This window comes from Varroa jacobsoni, unplaced genomic scaffold (genome assembly GCF_002532875.2).
Source record: "Varroa jacobsoni isolate VJ856 unplaced genomic scaffold, vjacob_1.0 contig01720, whole genome shotgun sequence".
NCBI classification, from domain to species: Eukaryota; Metazoa; Arthropoda; class Arachnida; order Mesostigmata; family Varroidae; genus Varroa; species Varroa jacobsoni.
The window spans coordinates 411-27,399 of NW_019214678.1; the positions used below are offsets into that span (position 1 = coordinate 411).

Consider the following 26,989-nt stretch of genomic DNA (forward strand, 5'->3'; position numbering starts at 1 on the left):
AGAAATATGTGCAAAGATTGTTCTATCGCTTTTGGCGTGTTTTACAAAGACTTAACTTTCTGTTAGTCTACGACCATGTTAATACATGCATGACAGTATAGACATCGAAACATTGTGCTTGATTAAAATTAGATGCAAAGCAAACGACAAAATCTAAAATTACCTAAAATGAATGAAATTAGATATATTTATTAGCTATAAAACTCAAAAAGAGATCTTACTCTTAAAACACACTTCTCAGAGAGGCCTTAAGGACATAATAACATTTAACAATAAGCTGCGCACGTCAAAATACGGTTCGAAAGTAGAAAATGACCAAACGAGTGAAAACTTTGACGGGTTCAAATGTAGTTAAAAAAAAATGTGCCTGTCCCATCAGCCTGTTATGGCCCATCAGCAGATAATATTATATTAAACAACCATGCTATTCTAAAGGTAAATCTTTCTTCCTAAAAAATATGTAATATACAGTGTTACCAACTCCACTTCTTACGGCAAAGAAAAAACAAAAATTCTTACTCAGCAATAACATACTTTAATGAAGCTCACACGTTGTTGAAAAATGTTATGTGAATGAAAACTTTACATAAACACTTACTAATATATAAATATATACTGTATATATACATGAAACCAGCCTAACGACCTACGAGCTATAACAATTTAACAACTATGGCATTCTGCTCGAAGGAAAAACTCTAGCCAGGCTTTTCAGGAGTAAAGCCAGACTAAACAAAGTGGTATTAAATGATCCCCATTTCAGTATCGGAGCTATTGCTATCTAGAAAGCTATAAAATTTGCCTGTATAGAATACGTCTATGTAATGTATACCTATTTGAATATATCTCCTCCAAACGACAAGGTCATCTCGTTTTAATGCTTGGCAAATGTACCGATGAGGAGGACACTTTCTTTGCCCTAAGCTCTCAATATCACTATCTGCAATGTACAATGCTCACTACTCTACGGCTTTATGATAAGATCGGCGATTAAAAAACGTATAAGCTATTAAATATCTAATTCAGAAAATCAGCCCGACTACTCCTTGTCAGGCTCTTCACCGTCTGATGCTGCTATTTTACTGAGATAGTCATAATCTTCTGTTTTTCGAGCTGCGAGATGATCCTTAATAATCTCGACAAATTTTGTCCGTTGTAAAAGCGTGTACGCCGTCTGAAGAAGAAACAGTGCAGTGGAATGAAGGCGTTCATTGCCGAATAGAAACAGATCGAGGCCTAGTTCGAGTCCCATGCCATAGTCGCATTCGTCGTTAGCAAAGTTAACCAGCGTGACGATGTCTTGTATCGGTGCAAGTGCCGTCTTTACTTGTGACTGTTGAGCTGATGCGACGTTCTGCATCATACGGCGTAATTCGACTGTAATTAGAAAATATAGGTTAAATATATGTTTTTTTTTTCTTTATTACTATTGTTATTATTATTGCTCTAGTTACTCGAACTTATTTTTGAATTTTATATGTCATTCAGATTTGCTTCTTGGACATTGTCCCCGCACGTTCACAAAATAAGAAGAAAGTAACCCCTAGAGATTTAATATAATGAAAATAATCAAACTATTGATATTGAAAGATACTTAACATTAAAGTAATAGTGTTTACGTTAATTATCGAGAAATTAACAAAAAAACAACAACAAAAATTAACATACCGTTAGTCACGGTCAGTGGCCTATATCCGATTTCAGTTTTGTCATCGTAAGGCACTACCATACCGACGTGATGCATGACGTTGCCAACGGCACGTGCCTTTCTTTTTGACTTATAACTCAGCAAATGTTTGTTCTGAGAAACTCTCGAAACGATTTCTAGTACCTGTTCCAAAGTTGCTGGAAAAATTGAATGAAATGTATTAGAAAAAGAGCAAGATATTGATGGCATTTCTGTCAAACAGGGCCAAGCTTTTAATCAAATAACTAAGCGTCTTACGGTAACGCGTGAAAATAAGCACAAAGCTCTGGACTTAAAGTTGCCATCTAGAGAGAGAACAGGATGGTTAAGCTCCTTGACAAAGTTTCAGTTCATAGATTTCTCATTACATCATAACTGCGCAGATCAATTAATCTAGATAAGATTAAAATTTAGAAATGCTATTCCCGTTTAAATTGATCGTACCTATAAACTTATTATTAAAACATTAAAAAATTAATTTTGGAGAGTAAACGCACTGCAATTTTCTTCATGAGTCATTAGTAGGTAACTCGAATCCATAATAACGCACACAATTTATCCGAGAAGATTTACTTACATCTATCTTGGGTAGATCAAACATTATCACGAAATACTATGTATGCTTGACTAGTAGGTCTTGTATAAACAAGTTATAATGAATACCACGTTCTTGCCTGGAGCTTAAAATTTACAAAATATGAGTTGGTACCTTTTTGATCATCTTCGTCTTTCGTTTTCTTGATTTGCTCCTTGATCTGATTGTGTATAACCTGGATTAAATTTGACCCAAGTATTAGTAACTTCCACGGTTGAACGTCTTTTCGGTGAAGCTGGGATTGAGCGACAAACACGGGTTGCTCGCTGGGATCGTCACGGAAATAACCTATATGGCAATCGGAAGCCACCTAAAAGAAGGCAGTATAAATATTCTTGTAATAAGAAAGAAATCATATATATATATATATATAAAAGATTTCTTTCTTAAAAAATATATATAATATATATATTTTTTTTCCATTTTCTTGGTTAGGCTTGTATATGGTTGCACACACGAACGAAAAATATCCGTTAAACTTTATAGCTTATTGTTGAAAAAGTTACCGAAACTACTCTCGAAATACGTCGTGTCATACACGCGTTGAATATTATTGCTCCAAGCTTCCACCAAATATCGAATCGTATGAATAGGAATGATACTGTTTAACTCATGAAGACGCGGAATTATCTGTGAAGTGAATTTTCGTAAACACTACTTACATCCACCAAAACTGTCTGAAATTCAGGCGGGTCGTAATAGTATCGATAGTGCAAGTTGAATGCTCTCTTATTGTTTGAATCGACAATTCCTTTAAGTGCAAGTGCATCAAACGGTCCCACAAGTCGATACCCAAGGAGTGGCGCCAGAGCTTCGCGAGGATTGTCCGGGTTCAACTCCGAGCACACACTCCACAAGTCAAATAGATCTTCTGGAAACTGTTCAAAAAGAATCAGTTTCAAAACAAACGTAAACTACATGCTATATATACTTTAATATTTTTCCGGGCATACCGAAATTCGTTTTTCTGCGATTAGCAAATCTATTGTATTTACTTTTTGATAAAATTAAGAACATACATGCAGAATGTTCATGATCGACAAAACGTACTAGCAAATCATAGCAGCTCTCCAGAAAGGCCGCATCTAAGTGTTTTGGTTTAGGTGGTGTCGAAGGCGCCCCAAATTTCTTAGCCGGACTATCGGTGGATGGAAACGCTGGCGGCCGAGCTATTTTTGCTGGAATAGCTTTGGCCTTATTCATGTCACCCGGTTTAGCCTTGGCAGCTGCCGCTGTACGATGAGGATGAGCAAACTCTTGCAAATGATCGATATTCTTCCTGTAGCATAATGGTCCCCATTTGCATAAGGGCTTTGAAGAGTCGTCGGAACTTTCGTCGAGCGGAGCTGTCCGTTTTGTGGCCATATTAACTGTAATATACGGAAGGCCATAAATACTCCAGCACAACACGGAGTGTCCATCATTAGAGCTAAGTGGCTGTTTTAAAACGTCTATTACTAGTACCGAAAAGAGAACAATTAATTGGTATTATACTTTCTGAATATCTTAATTTCAGACCTGAATATCATTGGCCCGCAGGACTATAAAAAACATAATGATAATCGAGTTTACCAAGGACAAAAGACGATCACAATTTGGGCAGCGAAAGACATCACCTAAAAACTATACATTTCCATATGTGTTCGGAAGCTATAAGAAACTATATGGAGGTATAGAATGTGAAAAATGCTCAAGGAATATATAATATTTTATTTCAAAAAAGAGCCTTCGGCTGTTGAGGCTGGAGAACTTTTTTTTAAGTCCTAAACCTTAAAGCACCGAGTGCATGAATTATTTTTAGTGCGGTGAAGATAATAATTAATTTTTTAATAATGTGACTAATATTTCGATTGGAATTAGTAATAATTCCTAAACCGCAGGACAACGACATTCCCAAATATTTGAATGAATCTTATCAAACGCTGGATAAAAAAGATAAATTATTTTTGCATGTCAAAAAATCCCCTTTATGTGGGTCCTGTGCAACACCTCGCCTCCTTCGAATATTATTTACCTAGACCTATACAGGCTTTGGTGATAGTTTTTTATAAATAAATTGATTTGACAAAAAGTCTGGTGGAATATATGGCAACATCTTAAACAATTTGGCAAACAACTTTTCAATTATATAACCCTATAACGGTTGTACTTCTATGGTTACAAACTCTTCATGCCATTTTTTGTTAGCCAGAGAGGCAGGTTGCACTTTATTGATCAGCCTATAGTTGTGCTTGTATAATATCGTTGTTGAATGTTCACAAGCTAGCTATTTTAGTAAAGAGTGCTAGATATTGTCATAGATAACATGTCAATGTTTACAGACCACTGATATATATATATATTACAAAAAGATCCATTCGCATACCAATAATCGTATCAACGTATAGATACGTTTCTTGCTATATACGGTCTTGCTTATAACAAGCAATGGTATTTCAAAGTCTTCCTATTTGAAACAAACAATTACCATTGGCGTTATCAATATATTTTCAAATCCAGTTCAAACATTAGAGCAGGCACGTTTGCGTAAATATATATATATATATATATGTCATATATAAATCTATAAGACAGGTAATGAAATGAAAACTTTAAGTACTTCATAGTTCTAGTATCAATAATTGTTCGAGTATTATCAAATGATTTCGCTGATTCGCACATGCATACTGACATCGTGTGAACCCACGAGAATATTTACATACTATTTCCCTTATCAGCAACGTACTAGAAAATACAATCCAACTTGAGAGGAAAGACTTATTCTTAGTATCCAAACGTACCTTCTACCATTGTTTGCTACCTAAAACACACTAGTAGCACAGTTAAATTCAATGTAAAAATCGGAGGCCATCTTGCTGCACAGAAAACAAAACAGGAGAATGTCAACATACGGGGAAAGATTGCGAATTGCAATAGTCAAATAGAGCAAGTTAGCATACCTAGTAGAAAGATTAGAACGAAGATCCGTCGCACGATTAAGAAATACCGCGAAAATGTTCTCCAACATAAGATACATGAGTCGCCCGTGCAGAGCGTCTGCTTCCGCAATGGGTCCATCCGATGAAAGTTTATGAAATGGTGGATACGCCGGACCGCGCCAAAATTTGAACTGTGCCATAGAAAAGCCAGACCAGTACCTAGTAAAATACACTTACTGATTCTTGGCAGCACGAAAAGCGTGTGGCCTTTAGATTTCAAATCTAGACCACCTTTCATGCTCTTAAGTTAATATGCAAATACGTTAGCATTGGGTTAACCCTGAGGTCTACCAATATCTACAATAAGCCTTCGGTGTCTTGCGAACGGCCATCGATATCAGATTATTGCCTATATGCTATTCTATATATAATTGAGACTCTGTCTGACCTAGAAAATGATGTAAACCATGAATAAAAGAGCGCCAAACAAAAGAGTAGAATAATCACTTGTGGTTAATCTGGTCTGAAAGGTGAGAAAGATGGTTAACGTGTGATACTACTATCGATTTCACTCGGAATAGGTTCAAGTTCCACAAGTAATTTTAGTACAGAGAATAATTATATTCGAGTGGTCGTAGTTTGTACAACCATACTAAGTATCATAACCACATCGAAGAATATCCAATTCAGATAGCAGTGCTTGGGACCACCCTATTTAACAATCGGTTATGCCAAACGCGTAGGATTCATTCGAGCGCTACTATTTTAATATATGGTTAGGCTCGCCTCCGTCCTCTTCATTTGATTCTCACTCGATTTTGTCAGCTCGATAAAGTCAGAAACCCCAAGGAGCAACGTGCACATCAGAAACTCAATAATTTCTTAATTATTTTTATTTGTTCCAAGAACGATGCCCATCTTTTTAATGTTATACAACTTTGCAACACGTAATAATAAATCGCCGACCGGTCTCTGCTCTCCGTAACATTAAAAATTTGTCGAAAAATGAGGAACGCTATGCACAGGAAGCCGAGTGCAGGCGGTGACCTTTATTCTAAGTCACGTTGTGTCATATCAAAATATTATTTTTTACCGCTTGTCCTTATATAAGCTAAACACACTCATGATCCTACTCGTACAACAGTTGTTGAAGTCAATTTAACCAAATTCTGAGACACTACAGAAAGCTTCACAATATTCTCATAAGTTGAAAGCATATATATACATACATATTTAATTACCCGCTTGTCTCCATCCGAGTAATTACCATTAGTGTGAATCATAATACCATAATCATAACGTTTATTTAAACAATTAATGTTTAGTTGGCGAATATTTAGCGGAGAATAATAATGCAGAACACTATATTAAAACTATAGTGACTGCTACTTAATAACTTAATTCCATGTTGTACAATCATAGTAGGAGTAACTAAGATGACCTTTAAGAAAGGTGCGCCGGTAATGGGGTTCTTTCATGGGGTCGAATCCGGTTTCTTTGGTTTAAACATGAGCAGTTTACCAGCATTACTATTGTTAACTATATAGGACAGTACAAATATGTCTTCTATCGGTAGTAGTTAATAACAACGGACTGGCAGTTTACACGCTATTACCTTACCATATTGCCTCTGAGGCAAGAGTGAGTTATAAGAGAAATTTCTTTTCGGAACTCACGAACAGTGTAAACAGTGGAGTATAGCATTCATTCTATCGCGGTTGGTCAAATCCTGCTTTTACGCTCGAGTGGAAATTTGAATATTTCCTTTTCGCCAAAAGACCCAGCACCAGTATGCTACAATGTTTATGGGCACAACCCCCAACTATTTTGTACTGCTCGTTTACGTACAGAACCTACGCGAGTCATAGGTGAAGCAATGAAAACAAACTGTTCTACGCCTGCAAACCAATCCGGTTATCTACTTTATGCTCCTTCTCTCTTCGCATCGATCACTTCATATACCTTTCGTATAATTCCGTGCGACAATGTGGTTCGGGAGGGACATCAGTTCCACTGCTTAACTTAAACTACTGCTGACTCTCGTGTTTGCTCCTCATGTTTCATTTCATATCTCTTGCCATTTTGCCTAAGGGCAACAAGACCCAATTTGCGGTCATAGTCGTTCAGTCTCAAGTGCTCTTACCTTTTCATTCTACTCTCTGATAGTAATACCGCATTGTCGAGTTCGTTATTGTCTCGTCCAAATCTGAACAATCCAGGCATACCTTCTTTTCCATGATGTTCTGTTTGATCTGTTAGGTATGTTCAACTACTCTTCATTATTAAAATGTATCAATTAAACACACTCTGTTTATTAAAGGATATTGCACTACGCATTTATACATGTAAATATGAAGATTCGAGCCAGCAGGGCCTATATAAGTTTCTGCACAATTTAACTGCTTGACTCTCAAAATCGGCATATAGTTACCCCACCGTGTCCTGTCAAAAAAAAATATGTTTTCTCCGTGCCCAGCTGTGGGGGGCGATGATGATGATGATAGGCACTAGTACAATGCGATGAGCAGTGCCCACAGGCCGGGTGGCCATACACTACAGGGTGACCGACTTAGCTCGTCCTACCTCGGCTCCCCTCTCCCCAATCGCAGCCTCCCAATCTCTCAAATCCAGAGAGGCGCTCATCACCCGAAGCAGCGAGCAGCGAAATCGCGCTACAGTTAGTGCTGCTGCTGGGGCTGCTCGTAGTAAACGGAGCTACTGCTGTGACTGCTATCAGCCGACCGGCGTCGCAAAGAACTCTTACAGGCGGTAGCTGATCGATGCGCTGTACTCACAGCTAGACTATACTGTTTTGAATACGTGCCTATGGTGTTTACTAACAGAAAGGCAGGGAACAATAGAGGAGGAGACCATCATTCGGAGTGTGTCCTATGATGTCGTTTATAGCCATGTAAAGCTGTCGTTGTGGCTGTAGATTTTATTGTTTTTGTTGAATCAAAGGGGAGCATTGACTGGTTTATGCCATTATTGATGGAAATATCGTCTGGTGTTGTGTGACGTCTTGGTGATACATTAAAACCCCTCCTCTACGTCCATGTTCGTGATGAAGGTGTTATTCGAATTGTTTTTGTGTGTGTAAGACTGGAACCGGAACGCGAATTAAGTAGCCCGGGGTCTCTACGTAGACTTCGGCGTTGATGTAAATTAAACTGGAGAGTGTTTGCCGTGGAAACTTTTTTTTATCAAAATTACAACCGGTGGCTAGTTTAGCATGCGCATTTACATAGAGATACAAAAACGCATGATGGATAGCACTTAGTTAAATATAAAAACCTAAAGGAAGTCCAACTTTGCTACTTCAGCCGTACTCAACAGACTGGAAACGTTAAATACTTAGTCAGTCGATTATCTTCGTATGCGAAGAAAAACCTAGCCCTCAAAGGAGTAAATATCGATAATTCGATTTTACTCCTATTCTGTTTTTGTCTTCCGTCCCATAGTATCCACTTGAGTTGTTCTGTGTTGAAGGTGACAGTGTTCTACTCGGCGCTTTGGTTGTGGCTTCTGTCGGAGTTTTCATTTTTTTCGCGTAAGTGAGGCAACTGTGAAGGTTTTGTCGAAGGATGAACGTGGACTTGGGGGCCTCGACAGGACCGATGAAGATGAGCAGAATTTCTGCAGGGGGCAATGTCTTTGGGGTTCACGGGAGCAAAGTCGATCTGGAACCAAGTGAAGAAGAACTTGTCGACTATAGTAGTAAATTTCCTGAGGTGAGGAGAAACGATAGCCATATTCACAACTTTTATAACAATATACGAACAGTATACAAAATCAGTAATAGTGACCATGAAAGTAAATAAAGCTTTACAGAGAAATACTATAATCACAAATGAAGAGCCCTGTTAACTATAATGTGTAGTAGAATCATTCGTGTAGCTATATATTCTATGAGCTATAATATTGTAAGCACTTTTCATGATGGCAGAATGTTTTAAAAAGGATATTTTAATAACATATAAGTTTCACTGTACTGAGTAATGCACTCATTTTACGTGGCACAACTTTTTGTGAATAAACTGTTAATGCGACATGATAAGTTAAAATGATTATGAGTTATCTCTCAGAACTTTATAACTACCTTACGTAAATGTCGCAGTACTAAACAGTGGGAAGTATTGTGCCAGTAGTAAAATGTGCACGAATTGTTAATTTTTTGCCTTGCTTTGAGCATGTCCTACCTAAATAAGTGAGCCAGCACGTTCTTTGAGATCCCAATAGAAAAACTTTTTATTACAAACTCATATCTGTCAACGTGGTGCATTGATAAAAGTTTAAAAGTAACTGTACTTCACAACTACTGTAGATACAATACAGAAATTATGTACACTCTTGTCGAACAGAATTTAGGGGACTTTTACCAGTAGACACAATCTAACCATTCGGGTCCATTAGATCCGAGGCCTAAAAACTACTGAACTCTATTCATTAATTTTAATTAACACTAAATTGTGAATTGCCATCTATATCAGACTTGGCAGACTGTTCCAGGCCACAAAATAATAAGTGCTGCCCCTAGTAAACTTAAAAACAAAGTACCCAAGATAGGAAGAAATGTGTTTAGGTGCTCATCCACAGACTGGCTTAACAAAACTATGAACACTACCTGCTATTCTCCCATGTCATATTTCGAAGAACTAAATTTTCTGCTGGCTATAAAATCCGAGAACTTGAAATAGAAAAAACAGCAAAAGGGTATGTTTTTTAAAATTTCCATTCTTTTTAGGCTTTTTTTTCGTGCCTCTAGTATGCTGTTTGTGATACATGTTGAGAATTCGGTCTTAAGATACTACTCACAAAAGGTGTTTCCACTATGCTTACCTTGGCGTATTCACCATGCAGCTGATGGACGACTAGTAGCTTTTACGAATATGGCTCTAGCATAAGAAGCTGTTCTGTGTTCGCTTACGCTGCTTTAATTCGATAATCATGGCTATATTTAATAACTAGAAACAGTTACTAATATAGATTAGTACTCTTGTAAGCATGCTTAACCGTAATGATTAATAGGGTGGTTATGTGGGCAGACACCACGATCATCAATCAGTACAGTTGTTTTCACGTTGCTAAATATCTGCGAACCCAAGGCTTGAAGGACTTCCGTTATACCTTCCTGATTCTTTTCTATCACTAGGCGATGGATGAGCCGAAGACGCGTGCTGAGACATCATCATCATCTTACCAAGAAGATGACGTTCCGCGCGTCTACTGTACGGAAGGTACCCCACGCCACATAAGCCGAGCATCGTCTGCCGGTGACCTTAGCGGGGGTGACAAGCGAAGGCAACCAGCCACAATTCATGAGCAGGAAGAGGTGAAGCTTGCGAGCCACACCGCTACGGCCAATGCCACCCCACAGGTAGGCAGCATACTAAAACCGTTTAATCGAGAATTTTGATTAATTGTTGAGGTAGATACGTAGTCGTCAAATTTTAAAATATGTTTGTGTAGTGAACTACCAATTGTGAGGTCGATGTGATTACTAGTAAAGCTAAAAAAATTACAATAGGGTTTAAACTAGAAACGTTAAGATGAGATAGATGTGTTAGGCTCGGTTGAATTATTTCATGAATTGAAGTCATATTACTACATCGAAATGTGTATATAGACAATGGTTAATGCATTATAATTGGGTATTTTAATTACTGCAATTTGAAAAATTATATATTACTAGGCGACTTTCGGAAAGTTGTCCCTAGGAATTTCAAAGGGAAAGGAAGTTATAAACCTTTTGTTTTGCGCCGGGCAAAAGCACGACCGCTAGTTTCACAAATGCACATAGAATATATAAAATCTGAATTGGAATATATATCAATTATGACATTCCTTATACGAATGTCAAATTTTACGTAACACAATCGAGTCCATTTTCTACTAAAATGGAAACATTAGCGTTTTATAAGTAGCAGTCCTTAGTGAAAAAAAAACTTCCTATCAATCACGACGCGTTAACTCCTTATCATAGCTGCTATGATATCTTCTAGTCATGTCTTTAGCAGGATTACCATTTCAGCATGATGTATCGACGACCTAAAAGCATAAAGGAAATTACGGGACACGTGTTAGTATATATCTATTTTATAGTGTCATTGAAGCCAAAAGTTAAGGTAGACGTTATCGTGGTCACCATATTGAATATGCAATTGCCAAATGACATGGCCGAGTGCTCCAAGTTCGCTAATATCATCCCGTTGGTATACTCTCAGTTCGATTAACGATCAAAATTCGGATCGCTTGTTAACAGAGCATGCAAGGCAAGGTATAATCAGGCGGTCAATATGATATAAACGACATTATAGCCATGCGCATTCACATATCGTAGCATTCGTATATTATATATACGTACAAGCATGCATCTCCACCAAGTACCTCCTCAGAGTTGACGATGCCGCTTATATTTGAATTACCGGCGGGGAAACCGGTTTATGAGTAAGCTCTAACGCTTGCAGCTTTCGCTGATGGTCTGTCGCGAGCTGTTAATTGTATGGAGAAATAGCAGCTGTTGTACCAGCGTACGAGGAAAAATATTCTCTCTATAATGGTGTATGCGAAAATCTCGCTGTCGGTGCAGTCGATCTCTGTTGACGCTGGTTTCTCAACTGTAAATTATAGTGATTATGTTGGTGATTGTTGTTATGATTACTGCAGATGTTCTTGTTGGTGGTCAAAATGACGATACTGTTCTTTCATCAATGCGAAAATTTTGCTAAATCAGGCCTCATTTTTCCCTTCACCTCGAACATGGAATTTGCAAGCAATTACGCAATGACGCGTCCAGATGTACTAGTATTCACAACAGCACTAACAAGCTTTGACTCTTTCTAGATTCCATCTTATTATTAATGTCATTTGTTCTATATATGCGCCAATATACTGTACAGTGAATATCACGAGATAAATTAGATGCAGAACTTTAAAATCGGACCGTTGGGAAGTTATAAAAAAAAATGCACGTTCAGCTGCAACCGTCCACGTAAGATGGATATGAGGTATTCAAAGAACAAAGATTCAAAATAAGGAAAAATAGACTAACTACCTTATACTCATATAACGGAACATTGACTATTATTTCTATTAATAGTACATACACTTGTATAAGCAAAAAGTCAATTGCAGTCAGTACTTCAGCGTTCTGGATGTACCCATATTAGTGATAGGAATATACAATGGTCATATCTCCACGTTAACTGGTTTATTAACTACCTATGGGAATATAGATTGTTTTCACTCAAAATAAAAAATACTACAATAACACCAATTCATATGTGTTTTTTTTTGGTATTTATCTGTACAGGTGTGGTCACGTAGCAGTTCTCCTAATTCACTTATCAGTTACTGTATCAACGGTCAACAAGTTGATGATGCACACTCTGTAATTTCGGAATTTAGTCGTCAGCCCTCGGGCATTATCTCACCATCTGATTTACCTGACTCTCCAGGGCAAACCATGCCACCATCTCCAAAAGATCGTCGGCGCAACCAACATCACTACACGGGATCTTCAGAACAAACAAAGCAATTTCAAAGTCCGGGCCATGTTGGACACCCAACTCAACAGATTGCCTATGGTTATCATCCAACAATGCACCAGGGAAATTCGCAAATGACGCAATCAACTCATTTTACTCCGATTTCTATTGATGAAAGCAAAATGGAATCGACAGCGCCTGTTCCACCACTAGTTAGGCCTCATGCAGAGTCTCGACCAATGCGATCGTACGCCGACTCCAAGATGGTGGGTGACCCATACATGTTGGATGACTCGTTACATAATTATCGTACTGAAGATACTCCAGCCAATTTGTCAGCCGCCACGAGCTTTTCAGATCTCAGCAGTATCTGTCCGAGAAGTGACTATAGCACTCCGATACCACGGCCGCGTCGCCGTAAGCCCATGACTCCGCTGCAGGACAGCTCACAGATACCGTTAGAATCACCACACCATCCAGACATGTTTAGTCCACTTGGCCAGTCCGAAACATTGATGCCACTGCCTCTGAGCCCCGCGAATTCACAGCAACAGCAACAGCAACAACAACAGCAGCAGCAGCAGCAGCAGCAGCAACAACAACAACAGCAGCAAGAGCAACAACACAGAAGTAACGATAGAAGTTTTGACGACCAGAAATCCGAGTCTTCATATGGATTTAAGCCAAGAACACTGCCAAGGAGGGTTCGACTCAATCCCTCAGCGCCAGAAGTGCCATTCACCAATGGTAATACGAACAAATCGATGCCAGATCTCGATAAAGAAGGCAACAATAATCAAGATTCCGATTCCAACTCAGAGGATGAAGAACTCCTTCGCCAAGTTATCAACCGAGGAAGACCTGCACGATCCAATCATAACAATAATAATTCTGTTACTGGCACGAACGCCATCCCATCCGCCTCGAAGGTACAGGCAAATGCTAACGAACAAGAAGCTGATTCCGATACGGAATCGGACAACCAGGAAATTATCGATGAGCTGATTAAGGCTGGTCGGCCAGCATCTAGAAACCAGATGGCTATACGCAAAGGAGAACCTTCACTGGACAATCGGAACCGGGGACATCAGGTTGGTGCTGACAAGTTAAAAGAAGATAGATTCAAGGCTGCACGCTCAATGGAAGATCTCAATTCCCCCCAAAAGACTGTAAAAAAAGGTAGTACAAACTTTCGGGTGCGCGAACAACCACTACGTGGTGCAGAGGGAGGAATTCCCAAGCAAAATATTGCTAGGGCACAATCTATGAAAAGCAATAAGTCTCTAGGTTATGACCAGATGCACGATCGGCGTCAAACAAAAACTCCTGATCCAGGCGATGCCGGAGAACGCTTTCAACACCACAATATGCAAGGCTTTCATAATAAGCCTGTCTCCAAGGTTAGTCCCATGAGACCCCAGACCCAACACAGAGATCAACCTTCAACCTCGTTTGGTTCGAAAAAAAACCGTGCTACAGAGGGAGAAGATGCTTGTCCAAAGCTGGCCCTTTTGTCACCGCTGAGAAGTTCTGTACGCCAGAGTCGGCAGACATGTGTGAAAAAGACTACGGAAATAGCCTCTGGCGACATGTCTGATAATAGTGGTGAGGAATTTCCCCCTCGACCACCAAAGCCGCCACAGTTTCGTAGTGTCCCTCGACCCCCTGTAGACGTCTCCCAGGCTGAGTTTGTAGCTTCCTCACCGGAGCCTGTTAATACCTCCATACCTGACGTTATTCCCTCTATACCTCAAATAGACGAAGTTCCAGTTGTTCATGATGAAAGCGTTATATCGCCAGCACCACTACAATCGGAAGAAAACAATAATATTAATCACGATGACAAATCTCAAGTGCCTCCCGAACCTCCTGAAGACTGCGACGATATTACTGTGTTGTTCTTCAAATTTACGGATTCGAATCGAAGCTACACAAGACGTTTCCTTAAGACCAATCCGTTTCAATCAGTTGTAAACTATCTTCAGAGCAAGGGCTTTCCTCCAGACAAGTATAAAATTTTTGTGGCAGGAGTGTTTCGCTTTAAGCGAGAAGTCGCTTCGAAGTGTTTCAACAAAACTCTCGCTGAATTAAAGATGGTTCCTAAAAAGACACTTATTGTCAAACCTCAATGAAATGTATACTGTGTCCCGGATCCTTATTTAATAGTCTATATCTGTAAACAAGTTTAGCGGAATGCCGCAGTTCTTATTAATCTAGCTTACGTTAATTGTAATCACACGCTACTGAACTGCAGTCTAACGTCTACTGATTATTTTCTCAAAGTCAGAATTTAACAGATTCAAAAGTACTCACTTGTTTATGGCTATCAAAGGATACAAAAGGATATAAAGAAGAAGAGTGTCTCAAATGAACATTAACAATACCGATACTCAATGGACATCTTTTTGCCTAAAAAGATGTGAGGCAAATAAGCGTGAATATGTTCTTGCCATAACTTACTATAATTTTTTCGACACGCCTTCCTGCAATACAGTTCATGTTTACAATTTAGTGCGTTCTGTATAGAACAATGCAATGTATGCAATATTGTACCAGATCAGATGCCTCTGAATGTATAGAGACGTGCCTATCTATTCACGGGTTCATTTTGACGACATTACAGGTTGACTGAAGTTGAATAAACATTACTACATAAATTATATGGTGAAAAATATTTTCGACTGCGAGATTTCGATTTAACGTCTCGACTTTATTGAAAGGGGTTTTCCTTTAGCAGGTATTTCTTCACAAGAGATAATGAAAAATAAGATCAGTTTAAGAGTTTGCTATCTTAGCTGAAAACAGCAAGAAAAATGGGGAAACAAACTGGTTAATTTAAGAACGACTAGAAAGCAGTATAGAATGATAAAACGAACTTATACCGTTCTCACTCTTAGTGCTAGCAGCACATGTATTGTCACAAGAGGAGACACTACAACCATAGTTTTTGTGTTTGATTTACTTTATTATTTAAGAGGGTTTCATTGAATCCCTGTACCTTATGATTTTGTATAGCGGTCACGTACGCTCGTTTAAGCCTTTTCGTATTAAGAAAAAAACATTTACGGTTTACTAACAATAATTGTGTGCGTACTAAGTAAGAGATTGCGAGTGTGTTAAAGCGAGTCGATGTACGCATAATGACTGCTATGATTGTTAATTATTGACAACTCATTGTGTTTCCGGAGGCTTAAAACTTTGTTTTTTGGAAACGGTTCGGCAAGAAAATTCGATAACTCACTGAATCGAATTGAGTAACACTTAGTTATACCAGTACGTACCTAACCTACGTATTCTGCTACAGCGACACAAAAACCCCTTTTGTGTATAGAGTACATGAATTGTGTGTATAGATAAAATAGATACTGAAAATGCTATAAAGCGAAAGTAATGTGTGCATATTAAAAAAAGTTGCCGATTTTCTTCACACTAATGTACATATAGCTCATGAGCAGTCGAATCTCGGAGATCATCTGAGACATTAGCGAGCCATGTGTTTAACTGCAGAACATAACTGTCGGGAGCGAATTTCTGGAAATAAGACTAGACTTGCATCGAAGAAAGATTTGCGCCGCAGTCTCATCGCTTGCGCTTTTCGCCTCTCGGCCTTCCCATTAAGCTCCTTCCGGTACCAGTTAACCCTGTTCGCGAATAGTTCTGCCAACCGCTTTGCACAGACGTCATTGCAATTTGAGTGTACAGACGTCCGAAAAGATTTACTACGGATTCATATTATAGAAGACGTCTTAGATCCTCGTTAACTTTTTTTACGCAATGAATACAATGCGGATAGTTTCCTAGCGACTTTAGCTAGTAGTATATTTACGGTCTGCTATTTTGCAAATATCTTCGAAAGTATAGGTTAATAGCTTTCGAAGCGTCAGAGCTCGTTATTTCTCCATCAGTGTCAATCTTCCTTTAATCTTGCGGCTCGATTTTAGCTTAAGCAGTTGATCCTATAGTTGTGAGTATACTCCTGAAAGCGTAAAAGCAGGTAAGTCACATCAACTTGACCTGCGTGAAAAAGTACTCATAATGGGGTCAATTAATCACTTATTACTTCAGCCATAATATGCGCCTAATATATATTTCGATTAATTATATAATGTAAATTGCAGATGCGATAAATCAAAGAAGCTCTTATACGAAGTTTTCTTCAATCACGTTGACGTCTTTTTATTCGACTGATTTTTTTATCTTTAATTTTTTCATGTTGATTATAATCACTTAATTAGCCAACTGTTTTTTTCTGAATCTCCTGCGCGGCTGCTGATATATAGCCGTATAGATTGGACATTTTCGCTTAGCTTTTTGGTATTGTGATAAACTGCCTTTTAAATAAATATATAAATATAATATATACTGCCACTTAATTGCTCGATCATTCGGAAATTACTTGAGCTACGTAGTGGTAGCCTATTTGTGTACGAAACTTAGGCATACCTGAGGTGACCTAGATTCAGAACCGGGCGTATATACGCTTCGTTTTACGCTATGATACAACAGCGTAAGGCAATGCTTAACGGCAGTACTGGTCGTAAAGCTCAATGCATTTATTATCTAGAATAAAACTGATAAAAGGAAAAAGCTCAGTTACCTCTTTTCCCACATGCATCAACTCAATATAAAGCACGACCGTGCTATTTAAAATATAAACTGAAACTAAACATGTTTCAGCGTGTTCAAATAAATTAAAACCGATTTTGGCGCGGCTACTGTCAAGATTATACGTTCATCCAATATTCTGGGTGCTAGAAGAACACTAATCCTTCCGAAAACAAGAGACCAAAATCATCATAGCAAAGGTTCATATTTGAAATATGAAAGAAGATTACTTATTGACTAGTATTTTCGCGTTTTCCCACAAAGACTGCAAACTTACATAACCGAGTCCACGCCGTTGTTGCCTGTTATGTCAATGAATCCGGGAAGACTTGCACAGGTTAAAACGGAAGATCTGCAGTTCTTAAACTTAACTGGTCAAAAATGTACCAAAGAGGACAAAAAGACAATTCTAATAACGTTGAAATACCTGTAAATTTGTGTGAATTACAACAGTTAATCCATTCTCGGCCCTACGCAACCCTTCGCGTGTTTTAGGGAGTTTTGCCTTTTTGAGACTAACTTTTTAACAACGTTGGCCTATTACCGGCCCAAAGTTTTAGTCAATTGGATTTTGTAAATTTGAAACAAGATGTGATGTGTGTTAGCAAGACGTGCCAGCATTAATTCACTCGCAGTAATCGTTAAAAATTACTCAGGAATATAGAGAAGACATGTATATGAGACATTCAATTCTCAGCAGTGAATTTAAACTTATAGGCTTAATTCGACGAAAGGGTAGTCAGCTGTCGTTGTGTTGTGTTGAAACGTAACACGCCTTTAGACTGTGCAATAGTCTGCAGACGACAGCGCCAGCTGAGTAAGAACGAGCTCTTCTTCTCAGCTATGCGCCAGCAAAGTGTCAACTAGTTAGCTTTTTTCGTGACGGGTCACGAGTTGTGTGTCACTGATATCATTTATACCACATGTACGTGTTGAGTTAGGCGCTACGATTTAGTGAATGCGGTTAATCATTGAGAGTCATTAATGTTTATTTTTATTCTCGGTTAGCAGTGATACCTGACGCGCCGTATTTCGGTTGCAGGCCATCGCCTTTGGTTAGTTAAATGTCCAAATTTTTTCATGTTATAATTTTCCAGATTTTCTATTTTAGGCGACAGATGTAAATGATCTAAAGGTCACTTTGAACATTCATTCCCGCACTGATATGCAGTTATATAGTAGTCGTAGACGAGGCTTTATGGTTGCACTTTAGCCTATGATCTAATATGCAAGCCGTTCATTAGAAGCTGGGATATTATCAATGCGTGAAACGCCTATGTTGGCACACAACGGAGTCTGTTCTGAATATTTCAGATAAATTAGCAATATGGTTCTCTGTGATCTGTCAGTCCTACTTTAAGTTGGACGCCAAATAAGAAAGACAAACAGATCTGAGTGTCATATTTACATATTGGTCTATGTCACGAAGTACAAGGCAGCTATTCTTCTATCTCTAAGGGCTTCTAATTGAAGCCCTTGCGTAAATGAAGAGAGACAATTTTTGTTAATTGGGTGTTTTTAGGCGAGATAGAAGAGAGACGCATCCTCTGTACTCATGTATGCCCGGAGCTAGTAAAGTGATCAACTCATTAGTTCGGTGCTCAAGTTATACTTATTAGACGATGCGGTTGACAGCTTATGAGCGCACCAGCATGACGACCTCACATAGTTATCTAGTAACAATCTCCGAGGAGATAATGAAAGAATAGGCGAAAAATGGAGCGATTAGCTATAATTCGAAAGCCGGCTATTTCCGTAATTTTTGTGAAATTGTCAAATGACCTTATAAGGAAAGGGTTTGCAGAAAGAGAAACTTAAACAAACGGCCAACATTCCGGTAGATTCCTATCGTCAATTTAGGTGTATCTTAGAAGCAGACTGAGTTCAATGGCAGATTCACCGCCGGCGCAGTAGAAGCTATGAACATTAGAAGTTGTCGGATTTGTCAAACGTACATCTTTGTACGTATGCATATTATAGCTGTGAAACAGTTTTAGACACGACTAAACTATAAAGACCTTAGCAAGAAAGCGATCGCCTTGCATCCGTGGTTCGAGAAAGCGGAAGTAGATTTTAAAAAGAGCTTCACAGAAGGTTCTTGTAGCTTCTGTCGAAAATGGCCAGAATCCATGACGATTTAATCGAAGTGGAGATGGTCGACACAAAGTTCTAAGACTACTACAGCATCAACACTCCTGGTAACCCATACATTCGGCTTACGATAGTTTCTTTGGAAAACAGTTGGAAGAACCTCATGAACGAGGTCAAAGAGCGTCAAAACAAACTTAACACGGAGAATCGAAGATATGAAAAAACCGGAAAAATGATGGACAATTTTCACCAATTTGTGAGACATGAAGTCCAGCTTTGGCATCCGTTCGGTTCTGGTAATTAAATGTATCTTTGTAGTCCTAAAATAATAGAAGTGCTTCTCCAGTGCGATTCCTTTTAAGAAACAAGACATTGAAATAGAACCATTGCACATGCACACATAGAATGCACATGATCAATGTTTAATTATGAAAATAAAGTTAATGTTATTTTTAGGTAAAAACTGATAGTTATTTTTTGCGTACAACCAACCTAACATAAATCTTTATAGCCGAGTTCTTGATGTATGAAGAATGGTCCAAATATAAATTAGAATGTCTCTCTAAAAAGAATTAAATATGCTAACAGTTATTTCACAAAAGTACATATTTCGATACCATTGCTATTATTCTTTTTGTCAGAAAGAGCTAGAGTTGTTTATCTGTGTAGAAAGAACTATCGCGCACAAGCTTAGTAAAGGTCCGAAGGCGAAGACTTTTTAGAAACTTTCAACTTAAAACTAAGAGAACTTCTGGCTAAAAATTAAAAAAAAAAGAATTTATGAACTAGATTGGACCTCAGACCATCCTTTCACAGAGAAGAAATGTCTTTGGCAGGGGTTTGTATGTATACAGGTACATATACATAAAATAGTAACGTACTTGAAAAACACTAGCATTTAGAAACCAGACATACGTATCGGAATAGTAGCAGCACTTAGGGTCTGTTTTTTCTAAAGGATGGCCGCCTTAGGCTTGCCGACGAAATATTTCCAAATATATTTCAAATTATGAACCTTACCAATCTCAGAGTAAATTCAAAAGATCAAGTGCGAAATGACCTGCTACGTATATTTTAGTGTCTGATTATTCTCTAAATATAGTTTAGTCTATAAATTAGGTTGCTGTCATTTGGATACGCTGGGTAACATAAGCCTTTGATGAGAACTGTACATATTTTCAAGTAGTCATCGTTTGAAATATGAAGTCCAGTTGATAAGGTTATTATTGTGTGGATAGATTAAGATGTGACATTAAAACAAAACAATAGTAGCGCTATAAGAGAAATCAAAGATTGGATATGGGCCATTACAGTCTGAATTTTCAGGCGCGTTTGTAACCTACATGTAACCTAATTGTACGGGCTGATATACGATTTGTTAATCACTAACATTTATCTATTTTGTAGTACCTATATTTGTGATGAATACAGCAGTTGTCTTCGTTTACCTGTTGTTTTCCTTTTGATGAAACGTGAATATTCCAGGTTTACACTTCTAAGGATAGGGTGCATTCTTCAAAGGTTTCAAAATCTATCGGGCTCCACATGGGATGAAGTTTATCATAGAAAAACCTTGAATATGAAAATGATCAGACTCTTCAAGAGTTTAGTATTATACAGAAACAGCTGAGAATAAGAGCAGCAGTTGAGTAGTAAAAATGATTTAGCAGTAACTTCATCGCTGTCACAGCAAACCCAGAGAAGGAGCAAATGATGTTGCCAGGCAGAGCATCTGCGTCAAAGTAATTTGTCGTGATTTGTCAGCGTGAGTAAGGAACTAAGTAAATCCCAGTCTGAAGTACAATTTCACCAAACACGAAGAATCTCAACACGTGCGATAAACACAGCTTGATTAAAATGTCGCATAAGCTTGACCGATGCTTAGAACACAATGGGTTAAATACTCAGTTAATAAGGTTAGGTGGGGGATAAGAATAAGGAGAGAAGCTAAAACGCGCCTTCAGTCGTAATAGGTATGTAAAGCCATAGGATGTATCATTATTTAGCGAGTGCAGACGCCGATGACGCTATGCTCGTGCTGTTAGAAAGGGATATGTTGCTAATCATATTATTAGACCATATATCTATGAAATTGATATATACATCGACAAAGATCTCAGGATATATACAAAGGAAACTAAGGGAAAGAGTTTGGTCGATGTTCTAGATTGCTGGAAAATAAATGAGTAACATTTTATTAATAAATTATATATACATTGATAAATACAGGTTCATAATAGCCAACATGTAAAGACGCACACAGCATGAATATATCCGACCGTTTTCCTAATAGCTAGCTTCGAGCTGCATTTATCTGCGGTTTAAGTATTAACACAAAAATATTATTTGACAATTAATTGGGATTTGCAACTCGTATTCTCCTGCAAGTAAGTGACATAACTTCCTCTAATAAAGCAATGTCTGTTAGAGTAAGTTAAGCCAAAAAAAGCTTCGGCTATCTCTTAAATCTGGTGTGTGTAGTTATTCGTCAGGTTGAAGCAAGAATCCGCTTCATGGAATTGAAACTTGAGCAGTGACTCACCCCTGATATACAAGGTAGGCTTCTGCCGATAAAACCCCTAACTGATTTCGTTCCAACTTGATTTTAATTAAATGAAGAGAGTTGGCTGCCTAGATGATCACTGATGTCTATATTTCGCACCGAAGCTTGCAAAAATGAGAAAAACTAAACAAATTTGGATGTGTCATACTAATGCATATTTATTCATCTCCTTCAAATCGTACATTCTTCATCTGTTTATTGATTAAGTGCATTGTAACATCGTTTTTTTTTCACTTAAACAGTGCACTCACTCTGTTAGCTTTTGTGCTAAATCTTGAACAAGCTTCAACTTTCGCGTGTGACATCTTCTATAATGTGATGACAATACAGAGAAAAACGTTTAACAATGACAAAAATCTGCTTATCGACAGATTTCTTTGTTACCGCTGTGATCTACATTGCACTGGCCCCGTGGCCAGAGTTAATTCCAAACGCTGATCCGAAGAGCTTAGCTTAACTTTGTTAAATATTGTTAGATGATTAACAATGGCAATAACATAAGTCTAAATCTTAAAATGAATTATTATGTGCAAAGTAACGAATTAAAAAGACTCACACCTTTTCAATAATATATGGTATTATCGAAAGGGATTTCAGGAATAAACCATACTTATTTCCAGATATACACTGTATGTTATGGAACAACAACAAACAAAACTCAATTAAAAAAGTTAGTCAGAATTAGCCTTTGTTCCACTATGTTGACCGAGTGAGTTCTCAGAGATTTCCCCACGAAGTGCTGTTTGCATTTATGCAATAAATTGTTAAGTTTTTGTTAATATAGACTACGTCATTGATAAAACGACCGTATCTGCAATATTTTAGTTCTTGATCACCATTGTGGCCTGCTAATGAACAACGAACTTTTTTTTTTTAAATATGTGTAGACAAAGAGCTGGGTGTAGCGGATCTTCTACATATTCAACATACAGATAACATATGGATTATTCAAGTGCGTTGCATGACTAGGTCAAATGTTCAACGTCTATAGTGGATGCAAAGAAAATGTCTCAAGAGCTTGCATAAGTATAAGGAAGATCAGGATCCTCCTAGCTTCTAACCAGTATTAAGTCAAGCGTTGGCTCAGAGAAAAAGGTGTGCAATTATAGAAAGCATTCGCATAGGCTTTGCAATAATGCGCGAAATATCTAAACGTGGACTCTGGTGTTTGTACAAAGATTTAAAAGTGAAGCAAAAAATGCGTACGTCAGTTGTTATTAGCAATAAGATAATATGAGACTCTAGCATATATAGCATCGGGCGAATACATAGGCAAAGGTAACTAGACGAAAACATTTATAGAAATGTTATTTTTGTTATACCTCGGTGGACAGATAGGAATGCAGTTCTAGAATCAACAGATACAGGGACCCGCAGCACTCCACGTAATTTATCATCGGCTTTTGAAAAATCGGTCGAACCCTTAGCCGGAAGCGATAACGTTTTTTATCGAATCTAGTAGAATAAACGAAAACAAGCGGGCATCTTATAAGCAAAAAATATTAATCGAAACAAAGCTTTATCTACCCACGTGTTCTGTGCCCCAAATTGGAAGCACCAACCACACTAACTCTTAGCTATATTGATTACTTGCAAAAATAAGTCAGGTTACGACAAAAATTATCATTGGGTCATAGTGATGCTAGGTTCGTACTTCTAGGAAGCACTCACAACACTACTCAGATTGATCGAACAGAATGTTTCTTTGAACACACGTGCATATATAATACTACAGTAAAGAGCAAAAATACCCTGTGACATATCTTTTTAATGGAAGAAAGTCGGTGTGAATGCGACAACCTAAAATATTAAAAATCTTATAAGTGAGGAAATATATAATTATAATTAGAGTCTATCATTTCTACCATTACAAAGGATGTTGATAATGATTATAGTAAGACAGGGCTGCCCGCCGGGTCCACCTGTTAGCCGATGCGATCATCGAAACTGCCCAACAGTGATACATTTCTTTAGGGCTAGTGGCTCGTCAAATATATGAAATATGTACGTATATATAGAATATATTTGAAGATATATTCTGTAAATGAGGATATGGATGACAAGATAAAGCAGCAATTGACACACATATAGATTCAGGATTTTTGTTTAAAAGGTATTTACATAGTATCCGATTCCTGAGGAAGCATCATGGGTACTGGTCCATTACCCTGCATGAACGAATTGTTTGTTTAGTTACCGGAAACGAAGTAGTGCAAACATCGGAATGCAAATTAGCCATGAAAATCTGTGAAATTCGAAGGTGGCTCGCACTTTTGCGATTTCTTCATGTCTTATAGTTTCTTTATTTATTTCCTCTTCACGCCTGTTGACTTTGTTGATGAGGTTTTTCCAAATATCCTGCAAAGACACTACTGTGAGATGTGTATACGGATTACTAGGGACGTTTTCAAGGCTTCTCAACTTAGCGTCAAGCATGTCCAGTTCGTCGAATTCTACGCGAATATTGCACAGTGTTGCTGAAAACTGCGAAAACGTCTTTCGTAGTATAAACAGCTCTTCTATCGATTTGCATCGTACAGGGCTAATTAGGTTTTTTTCAGCTTTATGACACCACAAATGCAGTGCGACCGCTTTTCTGGCAAATTTAGCCAATAACTCATCGACCTTTTTGCATCTTGCGTACATTTCCATGAGCCGGATTTCGCGCGCCTCTGAAGTCTCACGAAGGGTGCGCCATCTCGCAAGCATCTGAGCATGTCTCTCTATAATTCTGCTTCTTAAACTATGATCACCTTTAAGAAGCTGATCCTTCAAGTCAAACAATGGATAAACTCCTGAAACAAATGTTGAACAAATTAGTAGAATTGCTTAATCGTTCGTTTCTATAATAGCGCCAAACATACATTGCAAGGCTCGCTGAAGCTACCACGCAAGAGTTTGAGCCTGATCTTTTTTTTAGCCGACCATATGTTTCAGACCATTAATGAATTACTATCGTCTTTTTCTCGAGGAATAATCTTGTGAAAGCACATTTAATAATAGGAATTATAAGTTACATAAAAAGCTACGTTTTAGATGAATGAAAATTACATAGGTTACATACGCAATCTAATACATTCGGCTGTGCAAGATAATACATTATAAACGGGCTCTAGAGTAAGAACACTTGATTAACTTAACGCGAAAGGGTGTACTAAGGCCACATTTCAAATTAGGTCGGCAACCTCAAGCCTACATACCTTCTACAGCAAAAGCAGACAGTCTATTATTAAAGGCAATCTGCTTGTTAAGAAACACCAACACCGACGGAAGGGTTCGACCCAAATTTTCTTCGCTTATGTACACCTCCTTCTCTGCAATCCATTGCTCGATTCTTTCACACCGCCAGAGAAAGTGTAAATATCGTGAATTCGTCAAAGAACCGTTGTCGCACTGGTTCAGTGGTGGACAAAGGCGGTCCTGCGCGCTACTGCCCTTGCTAAAAGAGCTAACTGGATCATCTTTGCGGTATAACAGCGCGCAGCTGTCATATGCTTCTGATTCATCTCGGTAGTTGTTGGTCGTTCCATCGTTTATTATTTCTTCTGAAACCTCTTCAGCGATTGTCGTTAAATAATCGTTTGTGACTGACATTGGCGATACGCTGCTTGCCGTCGTGATAAACCGTTTTTTACGGAATAACGTAGCCATCTCGGCAGGTATCTGATTCCAGCGCTCGTGTTTTAGTTCGAGCTTAGCCATTCAGTCATTGATTTATCTATGCACGCATAAAATAACTACACAGTTTCTAAAAATGTCTCTCTTTAGACGGTAGACTCATGATTTGATGAATGGTGGAACTCGCGAGTGTTTTAGTCGACCGCCGAGTTAGAGCTGTGCCTGTGTGAGGGAAAGGAAACCGTCTCTCTCTAGATAAGCCAGCCCGACGCATTGCGAGATCGAGCTTTTGGAGCATTATCGTTTTACATGCTAATATAACATTACAACAAGGTAATGCAAAGTATTGAGCATATCCTCCCAAGACACAATCACTAATAAAGACAGATAAATCGCCATTCAAGTTTCCTATATCTGTCTTCTTTCTTTCATTTCACAGCGATATGCATCATTTACTTTCATATGAATTTTTGAAAAAAAATTTAGTTATTGATCTGAGTACGTTCTCCTCTTACGAGTAAATTTCACCAACCTTCGACTGGTCCGCCTTTTTACGTGTAGTATACGATTGCGTATTTTACAAGACATAGATGTAAAATTTAATCAGATTACAATTAGTCTAGAAGCAAACAAAAAAGAATGTTCAGTATAAAGGATGTATTGTTAAAAATAATATCGGTTTGTTGTAAATATAATTCTTAGGTCTCTTCATTCGAATTTACGATTGACAACAATATCACAAAATTAAGAATGGTTACTTGTGACCTGACAAATACATTTTCGCCTTTCTAGGACGATCAAGGCCTGGACTGACGGTTGGACATGGAAGCGGTGTAAAAGTGCTCGTTCAAAGTACCTGTTGCAATAAAGTAACTACAAACATATTTTTTTTTAAAGAAAATTTGGTGATTTCGGTTTTGATATGGAAGTTGTGTGATAAAAACAAAAAATGTAGTTCAATGTTACTTTATTTGCTAGACAATAACTAGACGAAGCCCGTGACACTGATAGTACTATGGATATGAACTACTTTTAAAAATTAAACAATTAAGTAAATTGTAGCACTTCAGCTGACAAGGTTTACTTGTTAGAATATATTAGGCAACGCTTTTATCGGATATTTTAATTGCTGGCTAGCTCCAACACGATACTTTAGGCATCTAAAATTATATAACATACTTATGTCTGCAAACTTAGACATTCCATATCCAAGTTGCACTATTGTAAACAATTAATTTATTTTCCATATGCGAAGTTTTATGGATAGCCCAACCAACGTCAACCTAAACTAAATAAGCTATGCAAAAAAGTATAGTATACGATTAACAATTACAAACTGTATATGAAAAGTTAACTTTGTTGACTTCATAAAAGTCTTTCAGTAATCCAATAAATCGTTATTCGTGTGTTGTGCGGTTTTGAGTA

General features: G+C 38.0%; 3 protein-coding genes and 2 long non-coding RNA genes across 6 annotated transcripts; 2 read left to right on the top strand and 3 right to left on the bottom strand.

The window, feature by feature from the left end:
* Nucleotides 1-512: 512 nt before the first annotated feature.
* On the bottom strand, nt 513-5,328 carry Hpf1 (Histone PARylation factor 1). Of its 2 annotated transcripts, none has more exons than XM_022853450.2 (6): nt 5,222-5,328; nt 3,333-3,652; nt 2,945-3,160; nt 2,397-2,592; nt 1,669-1,845; nt 513-1,377 (listed from the first exon to the last, which is right to left on the bottom strand). In XM_022853450.2, the coding sequence occupies exons 2-6, from the start codon at nt 3,645-3,647 to the stop codon at nt 1,040-1,042; spliced, it is 1,242 nt and encodes a 413-aa protein (XP_022709185.1). In that variant the 5' UTR covers nt 3,648-3,652; nt 5,222-5,328; the 3' UTR covers nt 513-1,039. The 2 variants fall into 2 exon arrangements, with proteins under 2 accessions (XP_022709185.1, XP_022709184.1); XM_022853449.2 differs by lacking the exon at nt 5,222-5,328 and adding an exon at nt 5,063-5,187.
* Nucleotides 5,329-7,940: 2,612 nt separating this feature from the next.
* On the top strand, nt 7,941-15,347 carry LOC111272159 (uncharacterized). The gene is made up of 3 exons (XM_086973180.1): nt 7,941-8,931; nt 10,353-10,577; nt 12,513-15,347. The coding sequence occupies exons 1-3, from the start codon at nt 8,785-8,787 to the stop codon at nt 14,817-14,819; spliced, it is 2,679 nt and encodes an 892-aa protein (XP_086829306.1). The 5' UTR covers nt 7,941-8,784; the 3' UTR covers nt 14,820-15,347.
* Nucleotides 15,348-16,477: 1,130 nt separating this feature from the next.
* LOC111272162 (uncharacterized) lies at nt 16,478-18,025 on the bottom strand. The gene is made up of 3 exons (XR_002687343.2): nt 17,570-18,025; nt 17,131-17,258; nt 16,478-16,663 (listed from the first exon to the last, which is right to left on the bottom strand). It is a non-coding gene; the product is annotated as an uncharacterized LOC111272162 (long non-coding RNA).
* Nucleotides 18,026-18,258: 233 nt separating this feature from the next.
* On the top strand, nt 18,259-26,982 carry LOC111272165 (uncharacterized). Its single transcript, XR_002687344.2, has 2 exons — nt 18,259-18,347; nt 26,357-26,982. It is a non-coding gene; the product is annotated as an uncharacterized LOC111272165 (long non-coding RNA).
* Nucleotides 22,079-25,895, bottom strand: LOC111272160 (spectrin alpha chain). Its single transcript, XM_022853452.1, has 2 exons — nt 25,147-25,895; nt 22,079-24,741 (listed from the first exon to the last, which is right to left on the bottom strand). The coding sequence occupies exons 1-2, from the start codon at nt 25,646-25,648 to the stop codon at nt 24,140-24,142; spliced, it is 1,104 nt and encodes a 367-aa protein (XP_022709187.1). The 5' UTR covers nt 25,649-25,895; the 3' UTR covers nt 22,079-24,139.
* Nucleotides 26,983-26,989: the final 7 nt, after the last annotated feature.

What these genes read in the sequence shown, in the direction of transcription:
- Hpf1 (XM_022853449.2), bottom strand. An exon ending in AGAGCTGCTATGATTTGCTA is followed by an intron (nt 3,161 to 3,332) that starts GTACGTTTTGTC and finishes CTTTTTGAACAG; the next exon opens with TTTCCAGAAGATCTATTTGA. An exon ending in GCCACTGACCGTGACTAACG is followed by an intron (nt 1,378 to 1,668) that starts GTATGTTAATTT and finishes TTCTAATTACAG; the next exon opens with TCGAATTACGCCGTATGATG.
- LOC111272160 (XM_022853452.1), bottom strand. Translation starts at nt 25,648, where the DNA reads ATGGCTAAGCTCGAACTAAAACACGAGCGCTGGAATCAGATACCTGCC. An exon ending in GTCTGCTTTTGCTGTAGAAG is followed by an intron (nt 24,742 to 25,146) that starts GTATGTAGGCTT and finishes CATTTGTTTCAG; the next exon opens with GAGTTTATCCATTGTTTGAC.
- LOC111272159 (XM_086973180.1), top strand. Translation starts at nt 8,785, where the DNA reads ATGAACGTGGACTTGGGGGCCTCGACAGGACCGATGAAGATGAGCAGA. An exon ending in ATAGTAGTAAATTTCCTGAG is followed by an intron (nt 8,932 to 10,352) that starts GTGAGGAGAAAC and finishes TTCTATCACTAG; the next exon opens with GCGATGGATGAGCCGAAGAC. An exon ending in CGGCCAATGCCACCCCACAG is followed by an intron (nt 10,578 to 12,512) that starts GTAGGCAGCATA and finishes TTATCTGTACAG; the next exon opens with GTGTGGTCACGTAGCAGTTC.